General features: G+C 42.3%; 2 protein-coding genes across 9 annotated transcripts in view; one reads left to right on the top strand and one right to left on the bottom strand.

The window, feature by feature from the left end:
• stk10 (serine/threonine kinase 10) overlaps window positions 1-5149 on the top strand; it is a 29398-nt gene extending 24249 nt beyond the window's left edge. The window contains exons 11-19 of one of the 2 annotated variants that reach the window (XM_028984027.1): window positions 198-321; window positions 417-596; window positions 897-989; window positions 1087-1216; window positions 1435-1559; window positions 2160-2348; window positions 2860-2985; window positions 3078-3191; window positions 3589-5149. In XM_028984027.1, coding sequence (XP_028839860.1) covers window positions 198-321; window positions 417-596; window positions 897-989; window positions 1087-1216; window positions 1435-1559; window positions 2160-2348; window positions 2860-2985; window positions 3078-3191; window positions 3589-3729 — 1222 coding nt within the window. In that variant the 3' untranslated portion in view covers window positions 3730-5149. Of the gene's footprint in view, window positions 1-197; window positions 322-416; window positions 597-896; window positions 990-1086; window positions 1217-1434; window positions 1560-2159; window positions 2349-2859; window positions 2986-3077; window positions 3192-3346 lie in introns of both variants that reach the window. The other variant, XM_028984028.1, reaches the window with a different exon arrangement.
• A 190-nt stretch (window positions 5150-5339) lies between these two features.
• Window positions 5340-22532, bottom strand: part of sh3pxd2b (SH3 and PX domains 2B) — a 34031-nt gene continuing 16838 nt past the window's right edge. The window contains exons 4-16 of one of the 7 annotated variants that reach the window (XM_028983814.1): window positions 21010-21086; window positions 16707-16798; window positions 14586-14611; window positions 14156-14191; window positions 13190-13324; window positions 12198-12299; window positions 10606-10689; window positions 9663-9780; window positions 9379-9563; window positions 9071-9117; window positions 8849-8974; window positions 7043-8491; window positions 5340-6972 (exon numbers count right to left, since the gene is read on the bottom strand). In XM_028983814.1, coding sequence (XP_028839647.1) covers window positions 7043-8491; window positions 8849-8974; window positions 9071-9117; window positions 9379-9563; window positions 9663-9780; window positions 10606-10689; window positions 12198-12299; window positions 13190-13324; window positions 14156-14191; window positions 14586-14611; window positions 16707-16798; window positions 21010-21086 — 2477 coding nt within the window. In that variant the 3' untranslated portion in view covers window positions 5340-6972. Of the gene's footprint in view, window positions 8492-8848; window positions 8975-9070; window positions 9118-9378; window positions 9564-9662; window positions 9781-10605; window positions 10690-12197; window positions 12300-13189; window positions 13325-14155; window positions 14192-14585; window positions 14612-16706; window positions 16799-21009; window positions 21087-22532 lie in introns of all 7 variants that reach the window. The other 6 variants (XM_028983813.1, XM_028983815.1, XM_028983818.1 and 3 more) reach the window with 6 other exon arrangements.

Raw genomic sequence — 22532 nt, 5'->3', positions numbered from 1 at the left:
CAATTTGACTGCCCATTGTTTACTGTACTTAGCCCAGCAAAACAAATATGTTTTGCACGGTCCCACTATCCACAAGTAATGATTTTTTTTTTACAAACTGCTAATAGATGGGCTAAATGGATACATACGTCTGATTGAATTGTTTGATTTGAATGTGAACATAATTACCGTTTGTGTGTGTCACTATGCACGTTCAGGCGTCAGGAGCTGCGTGACTTGCGTCTCATGCAGAAGGAACAGCATCGTGCTCAGGCGGTGCTCAACACCAAACTGGAAGCTCAGAGGGAGCAGATGCAGCGTCGCTTTGACCAGGAGATGAATGTGAGTTTTTGTTTTCACCTCAGTTAGAAAACTCATTTTCAGTTTTGTGGGTTCCTCTGGACTCCATGTTTTCAATACATGCACTGTGACACCAGGCAAAGAAGAAGTATTACGACACAGAGCTGGAGAACCTGGAGAAGCACCAGAAACAGACCATCGAGAAGATGGAGACAGACCATGCAATTAGGCTTCGCGATGAGACCAAGCGCATCCGCAATGAGCAGGAACGTGCCTACCATAAGTTCCAGGAACAGATGAAGCAGAGGAAGAAAGAGGTGAGGTCTTGTAGCTTAGTGGGTAGCACACTCACCAATGAACCAGAAGACCACAAAGTCACAGGTTTAAACCCCACTTACTACTAATCTTTCCCTGAACAAGACTCTTAACCCTGAGTGTCTCCAGGGGGGACTGTCCCTGTAACTGATTGTGAGTCGCTCTGGATGAAGGGCGTCTGATAAATGCTGTAAATATGAAATGTGTTAGGAAAATAGCAGATGTGTTCTGCTCAAAATGCGTCTTGTTTTTGCGTTTTGTGAAGAGTGTAATTATGAAGACCATTGGATCTTGTTTTCCAGACCAAACATGAAGTGGATAAACTGCCTAGAAGTCAGCGGAAAGAGTGCATGAAGCAGACCATGCTTAAATTTCAGGCAATGAGACAGACTGAGGTGCGTGTTTTTATTCTTTTTTTTTTTTTTTTTTTTTGAGTTGGTTTGCATCTTTGCGAAACCTTGACCTCCAGACTGACTAAGGTGTTCCATTCAGGAGGAACAGTTCCTGGCCGACCAGAAGACTTACCTAGACGTGACCCTGACCACCATTATCGCAGAGAACAAGCGGGAGATCTCCGAGACGGAGCGCGACTGTCTCAGCAAGAAGCAGCACCTGATCCGAGGTAAACATTTGGAGTGGACTGGCTTTCCCTGGGCTGCACAGACTTTGGCAAGAACACGGTTTTCCTAATATGTCATCACTTTGTAAATATTCAGTTGGACTGTTATACTTCACAAGCTTCTGTCTATACACTCTCCTTGAGGGCATATCCCTCAGTCTTTACTACTTCGTCCACTCAGGTTTGTCCGCTTTCACTCACTGTCACTCACTGTCGTTCAGAACGAGAGGCCACCATTTGGGACCTGGAGGAGAAAAACCTTCACGAGAAACACCAACTGCTGAAACAGCAGCTCAAAGATCAGTACTTCCTCCAGAGACACCAGCTCCTCAAAAAGCACGAGAAGGTAATCTACAACTTTAAAAGTTTTTTTTTTTTTGTCATTGAATGGTCAGTTTCCTGAGTTGAAGGACTGATGCTTCCAATTAATATTGGGTCACATTTTGGAGTCTGACCAGTCAGATCTGAGTACTTGCACTGGTGGCCACCTTGACCTCGATGTCTTGGTCTCCATCTGTAGCCTCAGTTTGCTGCAGCCTTTAAAGGGAGCTCCAACAAAATAAGCATCTTTTATCTGTTCTGCAAACAAATCCTTATTACACAGAATTGGCCAATATATGTTTTTTATGAGTGTAATAGTGTCAATCATTAATGTGTGGGTTTCACACCACTTCTGTTTGCTTTCCATTACCTACGGCATTTGATTCTAACTGTCTGGAGAACAAATTGTGCTGACCTTGTGCTTTTCCATTGGGTTTTCATTGCACAGGACCAGTCGGGCATAGAAAAGGTTATCGAATCGAATCGGTTATGGTTTGTTTTCCTGGGTTAATTGGAACTTGGGTGTGAAAAAAAGGTTAAAGTTGGTCGAAGCTTGCAGGTTAATGATCCATTCAGACACCGCAGGCTGTGTTTCATAACGCGTGCCCGTCGGTCGATCCTACAGGAGCAAGAGCAGATGCAGTGCTACAACCAGCGCATGATGGAGCTTCTGAAGGGTCGACAGCAGCAGGAGAAAGCCCGCATGCCAAAAATCCAGCGCAACGAGGGCAAGACCCGTATGGCCATGTTCAAAAAGAGCCTCCGCATCAACTCGACCGGCAGCGCTTCAGAAGACCGAGAGAAGATCAAGCAGGTCTGTAACACTCATCTTATTCTCACACAGCCTGTTCAGATTCATTAGTAGGGGTGTGTATTGTCAAGGATCTCACAATGTGATACGTGTCACGATATGATTATATCACAGTATATTGTGACACTGTACATACTGTGATATTCTACAGTCCACTGAAAATGACAAAAAAATGAAACACAAGATGCTGTGATCAGTTTGTCATGTCTCGTGATTTCACTATACCTGAAATGCCAGGCAGTAATTCAAATTATCCAGCTGTACAGCGCCATCTACAGGAGTGGAGGTTGTGATCACCAAAGACAGCACCACCCGGTGGACTAAATTTGCATACAAAAATATAGATATTTGATGTCCCTGTATCGATACAATATCAGCAAGTAAAATTTCACGATATATTGCTGTATCGACATTTTCTACCACCCCTAGTCATTATAATGTTATGTTCGTTGCATTTATATGAGTGGTTTTTGTCTGAATGTGACTCTAGACATGTGTCTTTCTGCTTCTGCAGTTTTCCAGGCAGGAGGAGAAGCGGCAGAAGGCAGAGAAGCTTCACCAGCAGCAGAAACACGACAACCAGATGAGAGAAATGATGGGCCAGTGTGAAAACAATACCCGAGAGCTGCAGCAGCTTCAGGTGGGGTCACCACACACACACACACACACACACACATGAACTCTCTCTTACTGTACACAGTATTTTACACCATCCATCTCTACCCCATACAGAATGAAAAGTGTCATTTGCTGGTTGAGAATGAGACTCAGAGGTTAAAATACCTGGATGAGCAGCACAACAACATACTCAGAGAGTGGAGAGAGCAGTTAAAACCCCGGAAAAAGGTGAGACATCAGCATTTTTCTTTCATTGCTTATTCTTTTTATAATAAATCTGCAGGTGACCATAATGAAACTGGTCCCTGCACCAGTAAACATACAAACACACACCTCTAATGAAAGTTATCATCCTGCTCTTTTTCCCTGCATCCACGTGTCAGTTCTGATGGTCAGTATGTGTGTATGTGCCTGTGTACGCCCTTTGTAGCAATGAAAGGCTGCATTTGAAATCCTTGTTTCTCCTCTTTAAGATTGATAGCACTCCATAACCGTGTTTGTGTTTTTAAGGCACCTGCAGATATGAACAGATAAGACCACCACAATAGCCCTCTAGTGTAAATCTACATATGTAGGTTTCAAGTTAAATCTGCTGATATTTCATCACTCTCTCTCGCTCACTCAGCTGCTAGAAGAGGAGCTGAATCTGAAGAAGCGTGAGCAGGAGATCTTCTTTAAGATGAGTGAAGATGTAGAATACACAAACCCCAGCTCTCCCTACAAACTTACCAAGTTCCTTCCCTACGTGGAGTCCTCCAACACGTAAGGGCTACTCAGCCCCCAGTCTACCATCCAGATTGGGCACATGATCACCGTTCAGAAGTGTTTCATTTTTATTTTAGATTTCCTAGAGCTAATCTATTGACTGGTAGACATTTTTTCCCTTCTTTCCTTTTCAACAGTATTTGAAGAAAAAAAAATGAAGGATTTTAATTTGATTATAGTTTCTTCTAATTTAATATAACTACATTTTAGTGATTTTGTCATCACTCACACACTCATACTGCATAGGTTCTGTGTTTATAGAAATATTCATTAATTATTTTCATTTCCACAGCAGCTTGGCACCTCATTTGGCTTCTGTGTAAACTGCAGGGTGTTCTGATAGGTGTGTGTGTGTGTGTGTGCGCATTAGTGGCCAGTGAAAAGGACTGTTGGATGCATTATAGCACTGTTTTTGAGGCAATTAACTCTTCATTCTAGTGTTGAAATACAAAAGGGAAGTACAGTTAGTACTAATGGCCAGATCAGTCTTGTGTGAATGAGCAGTGTCTTCCGTGTTCTTTTCCATTATGTGCCTTGAATATGGGCCCTTTTGCTCAATACATGCTAACAGATGTTTAGTAAAGAAATTATTTTTGCCAAATATTATTTTATAAAATATGTGTAAATGTTTTTATTTTTGTCTCGAACAAAGCTTTATCACTTCAGTTGCGAGCTCAAAGTGAAAGCACTGTAAATATTTACTTAGAATGCCAAGAGAATTAGATTTTATTTTCATTTGCAGCTCATTTGCTCATCTTTGTAGTTCATCTCGTTCAAATTCTTCAAAAATTCCTCAGTAATATATACTTTTATGTAATCACTGACTTTTAATTTTTCTCTCCCTCCCCCCAGTAATCAGCTACTAATATTCTATATGATTCTATTTCACTAGAATGTGAATATGGTCTGTCTTGGGCATCATTACTGTAGTAGACTATAACACACTGGATGGGGATTCGGTGCTTTTATGTTAAAGCCAAAGCTGAAATTGTTATTGTGTTCTGAAGAATTTATTTTTTATGTTAATGTATTGCATTTAGTAATATGTGTTTGTATGTTCATCATTAATAATGTAGATGCACTGCCAGCTAACCAAAGTGCAATATGTTTACCATTTCTTTCTTCCCGAGGAACCTTATTAATAGTTCTAGAATGAACTGGATGATTTAATTTGTGTTAATTTTCAACCAATTAGCAATGAAATAACACCAGATTCCATACATCAATATAAATGAGGTACAGATTCTTCATGGTCAACTGTCTCTTCAGTGTCACAATTTTTCTGTTTTTGCCTTCATGGTAATGGCACTTTGTCTTTTTTCCAGTTGTAAAGACTTGTTGAAAGAGTACAGTATGTGTGTGTCCAATAGATGAACCACTGTTGTACATACATCTAATAAATACAAAATTTCTAATACTCATTTGTCCCAATGGAAATGCTTTTATCTCGGAACTGATTTTTTTTATTTTGTGCATTTTTTTAGGAGAAATAAAAGTGGGTTGACATCGACTGCCAGCAAAATGTTAATCTAGAGACAAGAGTGTTCAAGTTGTATAGGGGAAGAGGGGAGAGCCACTTGAGTCCAGTAAACATGAGTCCAAAAAACAGACTGATTTTTAATCCAGGCAAAATATCTCCGTCTTTCATTTATTTCCACCTGCTTGACATTTATCCAATATCCAGTACATAGGTCAACAGAGAAGTTAAAGGATCTATTCAAAACTAAGGGCTGACTACAGCTGTTTTAAACTCGATGACTGGTCGGGTAGTCAGGTCATCCAGAACCACAGAACCTGGTTTTAACAGGCAGGATTCAAATCAATTGTAAAAAAAAAAAAAAAAAAAAAAAAAAAAGAGAGAAATCCTGACCTCTTTGTAATCATGGCGACACATTTCTAATAGAAGCACCATCTCATTCAGACATTCTTACAAATCAGATATAAATGAGGATAAAATTCAGAGTAAAATGTTATGTTGTGTGGTGAAAAACTGTAGCAGCCCCTAGCTTTGTCATTTACTCCCACGTTTCACCAAATCGGGCATAAAAAAATGGAACTAAAGAAAACTTAACACAGCTAAAAAAAATATTTGTCAGTTGGCAACATTAAAATGCCTCACAAAATATAATGATAATACCAAATTTATACTTGAAACCAGTCAAGCACATACATGTAAAACATTTATTATTGGTGACTGATGTAAATAGAATAAAAACAATAAAATAATAAAAACACACCCATGGCTTCTTATTTGGAAGACTGTTATTCAGCAACCTCAGGCCAAAAGTCATCATTTCTTGAAATACTTAGGTTCCAGCTACATTGTAAACTTTGTATGGCTAGATACTAGAGCTGGGCAACATGAAAATGAAGTAATTTGATTTCGCCATAATAATGCATTTGTGCATTTATGAAGTTCTCATATAACTACACAAGATTGCAAAAATCCACAATTTTAGCTGTATTACATAGGGTGACATATGTTGCTCACATTGCAACATCATTGTCATATTTTGCAACTCTAATATGTACCTTACTGAAGGTAAAAAAAAGGGCATCGTCTTAATCTCCAATAACATTTTGCAGCAATACTGCCTGACTGAGGGTCTAACTTTTTATGCAGATTGAAAAGTGCATGTCCAACGCTGCAGAAACCAAAAGTAGCTTCACATAATGCAAGAAAGAAACATAAACATCTAGTGTTACTATGACACTAATAATTCTATTATTATTTATGGCTAGCACCTGATTGCACTTAGGAAATGTTCTCCTTCACTCCTGGTCAATGTTATCGCTGAAGCAAATGCCAGTGTAGGCAGACATGGACAAACCTCCGTAGAAGGTCTTAAGGCATTCTTTGCATTGGATACCTATTTTTTCTGTTTTTGTATTTATCTTTAAAAACAAAATCACTATTGGTTATCATTTGCACATATTAAAGCTACAAAAGCTTTGCATATTTTTTTCTCAGAGGCACAATATTATTGAAGGCTTGACAGACACACATTGACTACACTGCTAATCTATTACAGCTCTTATTATACATGGTAAAATATTTTTTTATGCTTGATTAACATATGGCACAGGAAGTTAAGACCTACATTAGACAATGTCCCATGCTGGACATCTCCCTTCAGAAAAAAAAAAATCACCCAATAAACAAGTTTAAAAATGCTCTGGTGTAGTTTTGTTTCAATGTAACCAATGGAATGTTAAGAAAGGCTTGAATTCAACCTATAGGTACCTATAAATAAAGAAAAAACATTAAATATATCAATGTATCGATACAAATGAAGTAGAAGATGTAAAAGTACCTAATGTTTCTTGGTTAGGTAATTGGAGGGTATCCAGCCCTCTGCCACTGGCCCGTCGCTGATGTTTTTACAAAACCACCAGCCACTGGTGTTCCTCTCCAGCACCTCAAACACAGTGCCCTCACGGAAGCCGGCCGTCTGGTCATCTCCCTCGAAGTCAGCCACAGCCATGAAGAGCTCCTCCTTGGCTGGGTCTTTGATGAGCGGCGGGAGCTTATCCCTTGGTGGCCCTGGCTTCTCGCTCTTTGTCTGGGGCTTTGGAGGCACGGTCACTTTGGCCTTGGGCTCGTCTTTGTCTTTCTCCTTGTCTTTTGATGGAGGAATTGAGAATGGCTTGGGTTTGGGTGGAGGTGGCCTGTTTTGTGGAGGGGCTGTGGACTTTACCTCTTGGAGATCTTTAAAGGGGGCTTTGGTTTCTGTAGGGCTGGAGGGCTCGGCAGACTTCTTGGGTGGAGGGGGTCTTCGAGGAGCTGCTGAAGGTCTCTGTGGTACTTCTTTAGTAATTGATAGAGCAGACTTAGGTGGATCTGAGCCATCGTGGCCATTCTGCTGCTTTGGGTGTAATCGTGGTTCCTCATTGTTGAGCGCACTGTTGTTGCAGGGCACAGTGCCATTTTGCTCACTGGTTTCCAATGAGGTGAAGCCAGGTTCGGCTGGTTTGGAGGGCCGGAGTTTGCTCCTAAGGTTACTGATGTCCAGCTTGTTCTCTGTTTGTGGTTCAGGCTTGGCTGCTGGTGGAGGCTTGGGCCTTATCACAGGCTTGGGCTTGAGGAATGGGGCTGGGCTAGATGACTCTGGCTTGTCCTCAGCTTTGGGTGGTGGCTTGGCCACAGGCTTCAGGTTAAACTTTTTGACTTCCTTTGCAGAAACCTTGTGGCCGCACTCCAAACCCATCTCATTGCGAAGGTGCAGGGCCTTGTTCTTGTCCTCCTTCTTGGGTTCTGGAGGTTTGTCTGGCTTAAATGGCATGGATTTGGGTGTAACCAGAGGCATAATGACTCCAGGAACAGGAGGTTTAGGAGGCAGAGGCTTGGACGAATCAGCACGTGACTTCTCTCCAGCCTCCAACTCTATGCTCTTGTTGATGGACTCTCTCCTGGGGGGTAGAGCAGGTTTCTCCTCTGCTGGGGGTGCAGAGGGAGCAGGAGGAAGAGGTGCAGAAAATGCTGAGATCTTGCCGGACTTCCAATCCCTCAGTTTCGGACGGGCAGCAAAGTCAGCAGTGACTGAGGGCTCATCAGGCAAAGGTTTGGACCATGTGTCTTCTGAAGCATTGGAAGCAGCATCCTCCACTTTCATCTGGGCCATCTCATTGGGTAATGGCGACAGAAAGTTGGGGCGTGATGCATTGCTTGTCTTCTTGTATTTGTCTATGAAGGTGACAGGAGCCCAGCCTTCTTTATCATCAATTTGAATGTACCACCAGCCACTGGAGTTCTTCTCAATCACCTGAAGTAGGAGAAGAAATGATACAAATCATTAAATGAATCTGTGATGTGATGTTTATAAAGCATATAAATAATCTGACATTTAAATATGTCATCCTTCTGTATAATGTAGTCTTGGCCTCAAATGATTATTATATTAATTTATTAGGTCAGGCAGCTTAGTCTAGTGGTGCTTCCTGATATGGCACTGTAAACCGACCGGTCTTTGTTTACATCTATTTATTTCACTCTACCATTTGTCCAGGTTTGATTCCTGACAGAACAGGCAAAATACAATAACCAAAATGCTGAATGCCATATGATGTTATAATGAAGCAGACTTTGTATTTTAGGTGAAAACTGGCTTGGCCATACTCACCTCGACTTTGACCCCTGCCTGGAAGCTGATGCCATCGGGTATGGTGGTTTGGAAGTCGGCAATGGTGTAGTATTCTTCCTCCACCTGTGGGGGCACTGGTGGCTTGGGCAGATTTACGCCACGTGGCTGCAAGGGAGAGTAGAAGCGTAACATTTACCTTTAACAGATAAGTGAGCAGCGTGCAATATGATTTGAGTGCTTGTGACATTCTTGAGTTCTTACAATGGTGAGATCGCGTCGTGGTGGGGGTCTCTGCCTTTGTTCTGTTTCTGCAGGAAGAAAAAAACATTGAAAGTTGAAAGTCTCAACAGACTACTTTATTCTCAGATTTAGTCAAGTGAGCTTTCTGTGTAATTCGGTAAGAGCGCTGCGTCTTGCCAAATGACCATGTCTACAGGGGAGACATTCAGCTCTTCCATTACTTACACCCAGAGAGACTGAATGCCGGTGTTTGGTTACACTAACACCCCACAGTTTCCCTTGCTTGACCTCTCTCTCCTGCTCCAGCCATCGCCTGTTCCTGTACTCACTACGCTTCGAGTCGGGGAACGGTGTGAAACGCTGGGGCTCCCTCTGGTTCTCCTTCTGTTGTCTGGCGACTCCCTCAAGGTCATTGGTGCTGGCATGGGCTGTGACGCCGGCTGCTGTTTTCTGGTTCAAGATATCAGCCTTCTTCAGGTAAGAGGCGGGGGCCCAGCCCTCCTTTCCTTGATACCTGTACAGGGTACCAGAGGGAAGACGTGCAACAGCAGCAGGAATATTTAGCAGCGATTTCAATACATTACGTGGAATGTGCTGGTTTCATGATTTTTACCTGATCTTCCACCAGCCCTCCAGATTTTTCTGGATCACTTCCACAATCATTCCTTTCTCGAGGTCAATCTCATCCTGATCTCGGGCCGAGTATGGGTAGACCACTGTGTACTTCTCTTCTAGTGATGTGAAGGTGAAGACAAAGTCTGTATTTCCTCCAATCATTTACAAACACCAAGTCTGGGGTGCCAAAGCCTCAAACAAAGTTCAAGGTGTCAAAAAGCTTCAATGCTGCATGTGGTTACATTCTGTGTTACACTACTTGCTTCAGACTGCACCCTCAGGAATAATCAGTAGGATGTAGATGATCTCCATCTGACTGGGTCTATACATTATAATGTTACCTCACACCCCAACACCTGCACTGACCACAGGAGCTGCCTTTCCCGGCCAGCAGTACCTCAAGGGAAGATGTGACTCAGACATAATGTCTGTGAGAAAGCGGACTGACTCGTTTCCTGAAATCTCCTCTGCGCTGGCCAAGGAGTAAGTGTAGACATGGGATGCACACAAAGCTTCAGATGCGGTAAACAGCGCTGTTTTCAATGTATGTGGAGCGAGAGATGAACCCTAAAGCTGACTGAGTGCAGTTTGGCCTTTGAGGTTTTGGCAAGTGCAGTGAAAGTGATTGATTGTCACGTGACACACCACAGCACGGCATCCAGTGCACACAGTGAAATGTGGTCGTTAGTTTTAGCAGTGGGCCGCCACAAAAGGCGCCTGGGGAGCCGTGAACTCCGTTGCACCTTGACGGTTCGGGACATTCACCTTCGGCATGCAACTCATTACAGGACAGAATCTCATGCAGCAAGGGCATCAAATTCCTAACACAAGCACAGCGCTTCATGCAACACATATGCCCGTGTCATGCCTGCATGCTTACACAAAGCACACATACATACATAAACTCACAAATAAGAGGAAAAAAGAGGTGTGCTCTCCACCTTGCCCAAAGCCTGTGCTGAACAAATCCCCTAAAGTTCGGCGGCGCCCCACGTGCCTGGGCAGTGACCAGGACCTCCGGCTCACTGACAGCAGAGGCCAGTGGGAGAAGGGAGGCCGGCAGACAGGAAGTCAAAGAGTGCGAGTTGGATTATTTATGTCCATCGCTGACAAGGTTATGGTGACAACAACAGCAACATGACAGTCCAGTAGATTTACTTTGATCCTATATGCCTCCTTCTTTGCATTGGTAATTCTCTTTATACACACTGCTCAAAAAAATTAAGGGAACACAAATGAAAGAATGAAATATTCTTATCTAATACTTAACATAGTTGATGACAAGAAAATTATACAACAATTATCGATGGAAATCAAATGAATCAACCTACAGAGGTCTGGATTTGGAGTCACACTCAAAATTAAAGTGGAAAAACACACTACAGGCAAATCCAACTTTGATGTAATGTGCTTAAAACTATTCAAAATGAGGCTCAGTAGTGTGTGTGGCCTCCATGTGCCTGTATGACCTCCTTACATCGCCTGGGCATGCTCCTGATGACGTGGCAGAAGGTCTTCTCAGGGATCTCCTCCCAGACCTGGACTAAGGCTACTAGGCTACCTCTGGCGAGCACATGGAGGGCCAAAGAAATGCCACCCCACACCACTACTGACCCACTGCCAAACCGGTCATGCTGGAGGATGTTGCAGGCAGCAGAACATTCTCCACATTCTGTCACGTCTGCCACATGTGCTCAGTGTGAACACGATTTCATCTGTGAAGAGCACAGGGCACCAGTGGCAAATTTGGTGTTTCCCTGGCAAATGCCAAAGACATTGACATTTATGGCATTTATCAGACGCCCTTATCCAGAGCGACTTACAATTAGTAGTTACAGGGACAGTCCCCCTGGAGCAACTTAGGGTTAAGTGTCTTGCTCAGGGACACAATGGTAGTAAGTGGGATTTGAACCTGGGTCTCCTGGTTCATTGGCGAGTGTGTTACCCACTAGGCTACTACCTCCCCACTGCACCCTCAAGGAGTCTGTTTCTGAGCGTTTGAGCAGACACATGCACATTTGTGGCCTGCTGGAGGTCAAGTTGCAGGGCTCTGGCAGTGCTCCTCCACGTCTCCTGGCCTATCACCTGGTAGCGTTTCCATGCTCTGGACACTACGCTGACAGACACAGCAAACCTTCTTGCCACAGCTCGCATTGATGTGCCATCCTGGATGAGCTACACTACCTGAGCCACTAGTGTGGGTTGTAGACTCCGTCTCGTGCTACCACTAAAGTGAAAGCACAGCCAGCATTCAAAAGTGACCAAAACATCGTCCAGAAAGCATAAAAACTTGAGAAATGGTCTGCGGTGACCACCTGCAGAACCACCACGCCTTTATTTGCGATGTCTATAAGAATTTCCACCTGTTGTCTATTCCATTTGATATTGATTGTCAATCAGTGTTGCTTCCTAAGTGGACTGTTTGATTTCACAGAAGTGTGATTGACTTGGAGTTACATAGTGTTTTTATTTTCTGAGCAGGGTATTTAAACAGGTTGCTATCACTAAGGTTTGGTATGTAAGACAGGCTCACCTTCCTCCCCAGGGAGAGTGAAATCATCGGGGTCATCCTGAGCCTCCAGACATGTGGCAGGGACCCATCCCTGGGCATCCTCAGAGCTAACAAACCACCATCCTGCATACATACATACATACATTTCAGGTACAGCCAAGACACACACACACACACACACAAGGTCTGCTTTTCATGAAGAATACAAAAGTACCATGTGGTGGTAGTAGCCTAGTTCGTAACAGTTCTGCATATGAACCAGATGACCACAAAGCCACAGGTTGAAATCCTGCTTTACAACCATTGTGTCCCTGAGCAAATTTAAAGGTCACAAAATCTGGTTTATGTGACATTAATAACATTTTCTTGATCACCAACCATTTTGACACTTGAGTCTTGTGCAGGGCTGATTCAAGGGTCTCTGGGGGTCTCAGGCAATAGGGACCTGGAGTGCCTGACACTGAATCAACTACAAAGCTTGGTATTTGTATAGACTTTGTATAGAGTAAAAAAAAAAAAGCCTTAAGAAATATAAATATAAGGTTTTGACAATGTGTAATGGTTGAATTTGTATATTTGGAAGTAAACAAAATGATTGTTATAGCATTTCTGTGTGTAATTGTGTCTTTTTGTTCTGCTGATAACTTATACAATGAAATGAAATAATTATTAGGATTAGTTTGTAGATTTTTTGCCTCAATTTCTAACTCAACAACATTCTGCAGATAATTATTAAATGGCTGTACTTGTATTTCACTTGTTGCACGTGTTACACGCGTTGAATTTCTACACCTATGTTAGTTGTCTAGGCTGTGAAGAAGCATTCAAGTAAGAATTTTATTGTACCTTGTACACTGAACGCTGTACATACGACAACACATCTTAGAAGTTGATATTGGGATTTTTCTCCTTTTAATTTGTCTGCATTTTCACGCCCTAACTAGCTGCTTTGTATTCCGAGATTCTCTGCACTGATTCGCCATTTCCATAAAAATGCAATTGCAGCTTGTTACCTGTCTCATTTTTCTCGATGACCTCCACCACCTGACCCACATGCAGGCTGATCTCTGAGCTTTCCTGCTTCTCATAATCAGTGACAGCCACGTACTGATCCAGAACCAGTGGGTCGGCGGACGTAGAGTCTCCTCCTGTCGGGAAAAAAGGCACAGGATTTAGACTGCATTTGTTCTCCCCCATTTCTTCACCACCAACCAACAAAGATGGAAGAGCAGACGAACGAGTTTGATTGGGTGAGGCGATGATGATGATGAAAGTTTTTCTGAACGATAAAATGAGAACAGGAAAGCGGGACAGAAAAGAATTGTCACAGAGTGCTACACTGATCGCCGACATGGTCACTGTGGGTATGACAGTGAGGTGACAGACACAACACACTCTACCAACAACCAGGTGTGTTACGGAGCACTGTGCGAGGCTTAGTGTCACTCCAACTCACAGCAATGCCTGAAGCCAGTTATTAACGCATAAGATGACAGAAAGACAGAAAGACCAAGAAACAAACACATCCACCAATTAAAACCCATATTACCATATTATTTCAAAATGAGAAATTATTTTAAACTCTTCACACCCAAATCTCACACCTTGTCAGTGTAATTAGTGAATATAAGCTGCAGTTGATAAGGACATCATAGATAAGGAGTTCATACGCTGAACTGCAAGGAAGTGCAGAGTAGAAACTGGTGAAAACCCAGGGTTTCATATACCGAGGTCCGCACCCAACAGGAAATGCTTTTTTTTTTCACCTTTTCTTCCGGAGGACTTGCCAATCTTGACACACAGCCATGCGCGTCACACAAGACTGGAGCACCAAGCCACCGACCCACCCAATCCCACCTGTGGTCCCCCGGGACCCCCTCCCACCCAGCCGGGAGAGCAAGATAGGCCAAGGGAGGGCGGCCCCTCCGGCCACCCCGGAGTCACACACACAGCTCGGCCAAGCAAGAGTCTGCTACTACCTCTCTTTAGGAAAGAAGTCGCTGTCTCCACAATGCCTGATGGAGGAAACACGAACGAGAGCCAGTGTAAGGAAGACATGCCACAAGAGGGGAAAAAAGGATGGGTAAGATTAGATTTAAAAAAAATGGAAAAGAAAAAAGGAAATAAATAAACAGGATGTTTTTTAATGAAAATTGTTGACTTCTAATTCATTTAAAATTAGAATTTTACAATTTGCTGTGTCATGTTCAAATATTTTTTGAAAGGCCTGTCACTAGGTGGCACTCCAAGCATAATACAACGTGCAGTCACTGAAGCGGACTGCGCATTGCACACGAGAGCCACGTTTATCTACAGCCTCTGCGCAAATAACTGGGGTAAACACTCCCAGGATGCATAATGCAGTTACTTACCCTCAAAATCACTACAAAAGGAAAGTAATTGCCTTACCTGGCTTCTTTTTTCCAATGGGTTCCCTATAAAATATGACAAAAAAGAGAGACACTGCAGTCACATTTCTGAAATACCACCACTGCAAACAGTTCCAGGTTTTAAATAAATGTTGAAAGAGTATAAAAGGTGTTGAAGTTGAATGTTATCACACCTGTGGAACACATTGCATCAGAAGCGAGTGCAGTAGTGATCATGAATCAAGTGCATGCAGGAAAAAAAAAAAAGGTGTCTGCTCCGCCCGCAGCAATATTCGGTTACTCGTCGTGGCTATAAATCCCGTTTCCACAGCTCACATACATCACAAATAACGACGTGCATATGTTCCCATCGGTAATCCAACAGGATTTTATTTCTTATATCAAAGTCTGCTCATGAACACAGTCTCCATTCCAAAAGGAGTGATAACAACAGTGTAATTTTGACTGAGAAGTTCTGAAAGTGAAAATTTTATTTGTGCTCTTTCAAGCAAAACCAAAGACCACTGGAGGTCAATGGGCATCTATTTCGTTCCTGAAAATGCCACTGCCCCATTGTGCTGAGTGGTCGACCCTGGACTGTGAATGACTCTGGCTGGGTCTGCTTTATTCATCTGCGTGCCGCTGGTTCAGAGACCCGAGCTGATGCAACCCCCAGATACCCGGGAGTCCAACAAACAAATGGCGCTATGGAGATTTTCCTCTGGCGCCATCTCTCCTTCACAGCAGTTAACTTATTCTGAATCCCCTAGATACTGCTAATTTCCCCAAATTGACCTTTTGAGGCTGGATTATGGATATACAAGATACATAAAAAAAAAAACTCATATACATAAAGAAAATTGATCTACAAAACTTCTTCAAAGGCTTCAAAGCCTTTAAACTTAAGGATACACAGTTCATGGCCATGTTCCGTCTCAGCGTTACACTTCACTCTTCAAATTCTGGCCTTTATAGGCAAAAGAGAGAGTCACAAGCTCTATTAATAAAACATTAAGACACAGCAGCTGAATGCCGCAGCTGCTCATGCCAGTGACATTCCAGTCCTACCAGCAGGAGGAGCCCTATCTTCTGAAACGCTACCAAACTGCGGTGACATGAGATTTTTTTCTTTTTTTTGCTAAGTTAATTCATCCTTGATCCTTGCCCTTTAAAGTCAAATGTTTAAAAGTGGTGCAACAATGCATGCAACCATGGCAACGGACAACAGACCAAAAAAGGATGAGTGGGGTTCTTTTATAGCCTGGGCTGTGAATCAGTGCATTCTGTTTCTAGGCAGACATTAGGACTTCTGGACATGAAGTGACTCAATTCTTTTAAAAATCTCCCTCTCTCTCTCTTTCTCTCTCTCTCTCTCTCTAAAGCCTACCTTCATGGCTGCTTTTATCACTATTGTAATTATCAAGAGCCACTTAATGAAATGCTTATTAACATGAGTGAATTATAAGAAAGCGTTCAGCATAAACCTTCAGGACTGTTGGAAAACCACCATCCCTGTTGTTTAACTTAAGGTGGTGGAGAGAAGCCAAGAGTGTGAAATGCTGCCATCACAGCAAAAGCCTGGTTTCCTATTCTATTGTTTATAACATAACCTTGTGTGTGCTATTTCATAGTCCTGTGTCTTCAGTTTTGTTCTAAAATGTAAAAATGCAAGACACATAAATTAGTAAGTGTTCCCAAAAGTTTGACTGGTAGTGTGTATTCACTGTGACAGTCATCATTTTAAAAACAAAATTATTTATGTAGTAAGCAAAAATTGGTTTTCAGTCTGGTTCTGAAAAGTAAAAATAGTAAAGTCTTCACCAATGAGTATCTGTGTGTTTCCACACTGTTTTCTGATGGATAAAACAGCTCAGCTAGGTATGGGACGCTGCATGAATGACCTGATGCTGCAACATGTCAGTCTTCCTATTGGCGATAATGTCTCAGATGAGATTTATAAGGACGTAACAGAGCTGGTTGTGAAAAAGCTTCATCAGCACTTTTTTTTTTTTTTTTGCTTAATGTCTCGTCAGAGCATTACACTGATTGCTCAAATAGTAGTGGTAGCAAAACATCATAATTACAACATGTTATACTGGCATATTGGACTGTTTGAACACGCTCAGTTCAGGGGAATAATCGTTGCTGACAGCACACTTACTCTTTGGGCGGGTTCAGGTCCTCGGGCCGAGTCTCGAAGAACAAACGGACCTCCTCACACTGCGAGATGTACACTGGCAGCTGAATCAGAGCCTGTATAGATAAACAGATACGAATGAAGAAATATAAAATATATAACAACTGTAAGAGCTGATTTTCACAGTCATTTAAAATGATAATGATAAAAACATTGAATTAAGAGGCTTAAAAATGCATATAGAATCACTCTACTTTTGTTAAAGGTCATTTTACCTCAATAGTACGCATAAAATATCATTATGCTGATTACTTACATTATTTAATCATTACATTTCTAATTCATTGTAGTAAAAGGAACAAAATATAATGTTTGCCAATTCATTCATTTGTATTAATTGCATGTTATGTAATCTGGAATAATAGCTTTTGAAGAAGACAACGTGGTGATATAAAAGCAACAATTCCATGCCCTGAAATGGGATTAAGCAATTAACCAATACTAATGACATAACTGATAGAAAATGAAAATCCATTGTCAGCATTACACAATGAAAAAAGCCCCCCCCACCCCGTGTTTTACAGCTGCTTTATAGCATGTTAAAGAATTTATCTATGCATGCAAAACTTCTTAGCACTGGTCCCTGAACGGATCCTCACAAGACACAATAAAGTGAAAGGCTTTCGGCTCCTAATCTTAGATCACTGATCATTTCGAGTACATTCCTCTCTTTCTGAAGAGGTACGGGCAACTCTTGTCAGCAGGTCGGAGATGCATCTTGACAGGCCGGCCTCTCAAGAGATGAAAGGCAAAATGCCCAGACCTCACTCCTGTCTCTTTGTCGGCTCCACGTCGTAGGTTTTCTCCTCCCGAGCACAAGCTGAGCGCCGCCACGTCAACCGTGCAGCAGAGACAATATTCTGCCCCTGTCATCCATCTCAGCTGGGCAGCGTCTGCTCGTCTTTAATAAAGCTAAGTGCTTCTGATTCTCTCCCCCAACCCCCTTCCTCTAGCAGATGAATTATTTCTTTAAACCTGAGTGGCATGTAAATCTTCCCCAGATGGACTCAAGGTGCCCTTATTCAGCCGGGCAAAATCACCGTTCCCTCCATTAGCATTGCCGGAATTCGGGCCAAGTCATTGTGTTTGTGGGCTGCTGGTGCATTCCCACTCCAGATGGGCAGGGGCAGTGGGGGCCTAGCGGTTAAGGAATCCCGACCCACCAAGGTACCACTGAGGTGCCACTGAGCAAAGCACCGTCCCCACACGCTGCTCCCCGGGCGCCGGTCATGGCTGCCCACTGCTCACACAGGGTGATGGGATAAATGCAGAGGACAAATTTCACTGTGTGCACAGTGTGCTGTGCTGCTGTGTATCACATGTGACAATCACTTCACTTTTTTTTTCTTTTTTCCCAGAGGCTGTGTGTGTGTGTGTGCTTGTGTGTGTGTGTGTGGGGGGGGGGGGGGGGTCGGTTTTCAAAACAAAATAGCCATTCTTAATGAGTCCACCACTGTCCTTTTTTCAGCCGAGGGCAGGATAGTTAGCTAATGGTGAGCTCTGCAGCTGACCTTTGACCTGGGTCTGGCCACCCATTCTACCCTTCTGCAGTCTAGATGGTAAAACCAGGTAATTACTATAATTTAAACTACACAGTAAAAATGGCATAACATGATAATTTATCATCTTTTTTTTCTGAATATGGCAAGACAGTGTGAATTAAATGGCAATTAAGCATAATGACCAATTAAGCTTTAACATCTGACTAACGCATTCAAGGAACTGGAATAAAAATAATGGAAGGTCTATGTTAATGACCAGAGAAAACGATTCAAACATTTCATAAAGTGACTTCTACTTGTATTCAAGCACTAAAATCCTCCCAGGACCCACGTCCAACCCCTGCAGAGGTTCCTCCTCTGGACTCGGAAGCAGGGCTCCTTAGAGGCGCGTGCGGTTCCGGGGGGGGACATGCTCGTCTGCAGCCATGTGCACGACAGATTTACGACCCCCCCCCCCATTATAACTGTGACCTCTCCTCTCATTAGCATTCCCCCCCAGAGGCTGAAGGAGGGAAACGCATTACTGCAAATGGACTTGGTGTTCTTTACCGAGAGCAGCATTAACCTGATTATCTATATGTGTGTGTGTTGACATTTGGTGGAGAACATTAAATGATGAGTTTCTACCAGTAGCACTGAGTGATGGGTCAATACTCGAAATTGATCAGCCCCCCCACACCACAAGTACTACAGCTTCACAAATATAAGCCAGTGTAATGATTTTGCACCGACATGAGTGCTACTTGTCATATTGCAACATGGATGAAGTTCTTAAGGCGATCGGTTAAATGCTGTGAATGTAAATGTTCTTTACAGCACACCTCACACTGAGAGGCACTTTCACTTCTACAATTCCTCCAGCGGGTGAAAAAAAGACTAATTTAATGAATTAAATTTTAAATCCAACATGAAATGATTAGCTTCACTAAAGTGATGTTGGTTGAATAACAAGGCCTGTATAAGCGTGTATTTTTTTTGCTCTGATGCTGGTCTGTCTGAAGCCAAAATATGTTTTGGACCCTCTCTTTATTCGATGTACTACACTATTGCAACACAAGGTGTCTGAGTTCTGTTTTGATTTCACATTAAACTGGAACTGAATCTTATTCGCCAAACAGAACCTGACACCAAATCCGCTCTAAGCCAACTTCAAACGAAGACCTCATGATTCATAAAATTTCATAAATCACATGAATATTTGCAGTTTAAAGGCTTTCTGCCAGCCCTGCATTCCCAACACAAAATATACAAAGAAATTCAGTTCCTGGACAAAAAACATCACCTTCATCACCTAAAACATTTCGTATGCGTCAATGTGTAAGAGACAAAAGACTAAGCCTAGGTGTCCTGCTACTTCAAAGACACTGAAACACTGGAGACATTAAACAGTGTGTGCGAGTTAACGTTCATTTCACAGCTGAAAGAGAACCGTTCGGAGCACTGGGCCCACCTCCACTGAGCTGTCTGGACCCGCACCGATACATGCAGCTGTCTGGTAATCGCATCACTCCACTACCCCAGTGGAAACCATTATCATATGGGCCTGCAGTGCATGGCTTGTAAAATTCTTTGCACTCACATGCCTCCAGATGTTTGCAAACCACGCTGCTTTACCGTGAGGATGGAAACCTTGCAGCATACCCAAATGTGTGAGAACGACAAAGTACAAGATTACCAGATGATTATCCATGCCAGTTCTCAGCCTAGTTAAGCATCTCGCATTACAGTACTACATATAGATACAATTAACATTAATTACTTTACTGATATAACTTTTTATATCATTCCATTAAAAAAAACAGCAAGGCAAGCAGAATATGTGAAAAAAAAAAATCCTGGTTACTGTGGTGTGAAAAAACAACAGGTTCAGGCTTTGAAAGCAGGGTGAACTGCTGATGAGGTCCAGCTCAGCGCTGCTCCAAGCCCCTGCCCTCCTGGAGGTCTTCCTCCTCTGCCAAGTGTAGATTCCTTACATGTGCTGCTCCCCCATCAAAACAGGCACAGTTCCTTTCGCTTTATTCATGGAAATGTTTTTCCGGTTAAAAAAAAAAGAGATTCTAAGGCCCAGAACCCAGAGATAATCACTTTTCTTCTGTTTATGGTGTCCTGGTGTCGCAGATATTAGTTCTCTGTTATTTACCCACTGTATAGAATTAGATGGAAACAAATATACAACCAGTCAAAAACTTTGGACACACCTACAAATTTAATTTTTTTTTTATTGCAGAACAAATCTGAAGGCACAGGGCTATGAAATAACACATGTGAGGTTCTGTAATAAAGACAAAAATGGAACATTTGAGTCTCTCCAAAGCAGGCAGCTTTTGCTGTGATGGCAGCATCTCTCACACTCTTGGTTTCTCTCCAAGGATGTTTTTCCAGCAATCCTGAAGGTTTATGCTGAACACTTTCTTATCTTTCACTAATGTTAACCAGTATCTCATGAAGCGGCTTTTGATCATGACAAAGAATTGACTGTATACAAAAAGATTTTTCCTACTACAAAAAATAATGAATATGTTGCTTGCATTGAATTCTTCAAAATGGCCTCCATATTTATCTCCATGACTCCTACAGAGTGGGCGTGTCCAAACTTTTGACTGGAGTAAAAGGTCTCCATGAGCTCTATCAACCAACGGGACTCCCGTTATTTGTGAAATCAATTAAGTGATATTAACATAAGACCATATGATGCAACTGTGTTTAGGACTGATGATATTGACTTTCCCCCCTTTATTTTGAGAATAAAAGGTGAGAATACTCACCCTGCAATATTCATTAATGGGCCTCAGCCTCTTCATGGCCACATCCCTGATGTGACTCCTTCTAAACAGGATCTTCCCTGAAAGCAAAATGAGTACAATTACTGACATCATGTATACACATATATACATATATACATACACACATTCCCTCTCTTAGCCTCAGAGGGCCATCACTCTCGGATTAATTTGTGAGAGTGCACTCTTCATACATGTCATTGTTCAGACCGTTCCATCAAACCAATCAGCACAGAATAACTTTTTGACAAAGGGCCAAGGAACACAAAGAGTAAACCCATTCTGCTCCTGTTTCTCATCAGACAAGGCCCATGACAGCAGCAGGTCTGATGAACGTCTGATAGAAACAGGGGAGGACATTAATAAAGCTCTGCAGACAGGACAATGAACAGAGATGTTCCATGGTACTGTCAAGATGAAGGGGCTTTTGCATGTTTTATGGAACGTTCAAAATTGAGTATGATGACCGAACTGCTCTAACTTCTCATGAGATATCAGTGCTATGAAACCCCCACCTTTTCCAAGACAATAAGAGGAAATGAATAGAAATAGTAATAAACCTTTTCATCTTCTACCCATAACATGTATGGGATTTAGTACCCCTAGACAATAAGAGGAAATTAATAGAAATAGTAATAAACCTTTTCATTTTCTAACCATGACATGGATGTGATTTAGTACTTAGATGTGAGTCTGGCTGTGCCCAGTGTATTGTCACGTTCATGCAAAGCTTTCAAGTGACAATGCCAATCACTACATTGCCTGCATTTAATGGCACACAAACAACAAAATGATGCTACTGGCTGACCATGTGCAATGTGCAAAAAGTTTTCATGCAACCAAAGTGACTCATAATGCCTATAAACTTTATAGTGCCTTCTAGTGGTATCCAGAATTATTATAGACAATTAAAAATGGAGGCCAACAAGACTGACATATCAAAATCTCTACATTTTAAAACATCCCTACAAAAATGATCTATGCCAGCTTGCTTAGTTTACTAAAAACCCCTCTAAAAAATAAGGTTAAAAAATTTACCAGGAAATTTACCAGACATCCTGGGCTGGTCCTTCTAAAAACACACTTAACTTGGGCAAGCATATGCACTGTGTGTGTGTGTGTGTGTGTGTGTGTGTGTGTGTGTGTGTGTGTGTGTTTTTTGTGTGCTGATAACTTCCTTTTCACAAAGTCTTTTCAGTTTCCTTTCTTTTCTTTGCTGACACAGCAAGAAGAGTCCATAGGCAACAAACACACATATTATTAAAGTTTAATTCCCTGAACACAGTCACTGGGTGGGCTTTTTTCCAGGAAACCATGTTGACGTCAAACTGCTCAAGAACACCTGAGATGATTCAGCTTAGCAGGCCATGACAGCAGCTCTCTTCAAACAACTCATCAAAGGGCCAGAGTCAGTCGCCAGCGCACGGCTGTCTGAGGTCAGCATGAGTGCTTTCCCACCCCAAGAAGGTTCCTTATAAAACGCTGAGAAAATATATTTTTGTTCAGGA

The sequence above is a fragment of the Denticeps clupeoides genome, chromosome 6, assembly GCF_900700375.1.
Source record: "Denticeps clupeoides chromosome 6, fDenClu1.1, whole genome shotgun sequence".
NCBI classification, from domain to species: domain Eukaryota; kingdom Metazoa; phylum Chordata; class Actinopteri; order Clupeiformes; family Denticipitidae; genus Denticeps; species Denticeps clupeoides.
Note: the sequence above shows the minus strand (reverse complement) of the source record. Positions and strands in the feature narration are given on the sequence as shown.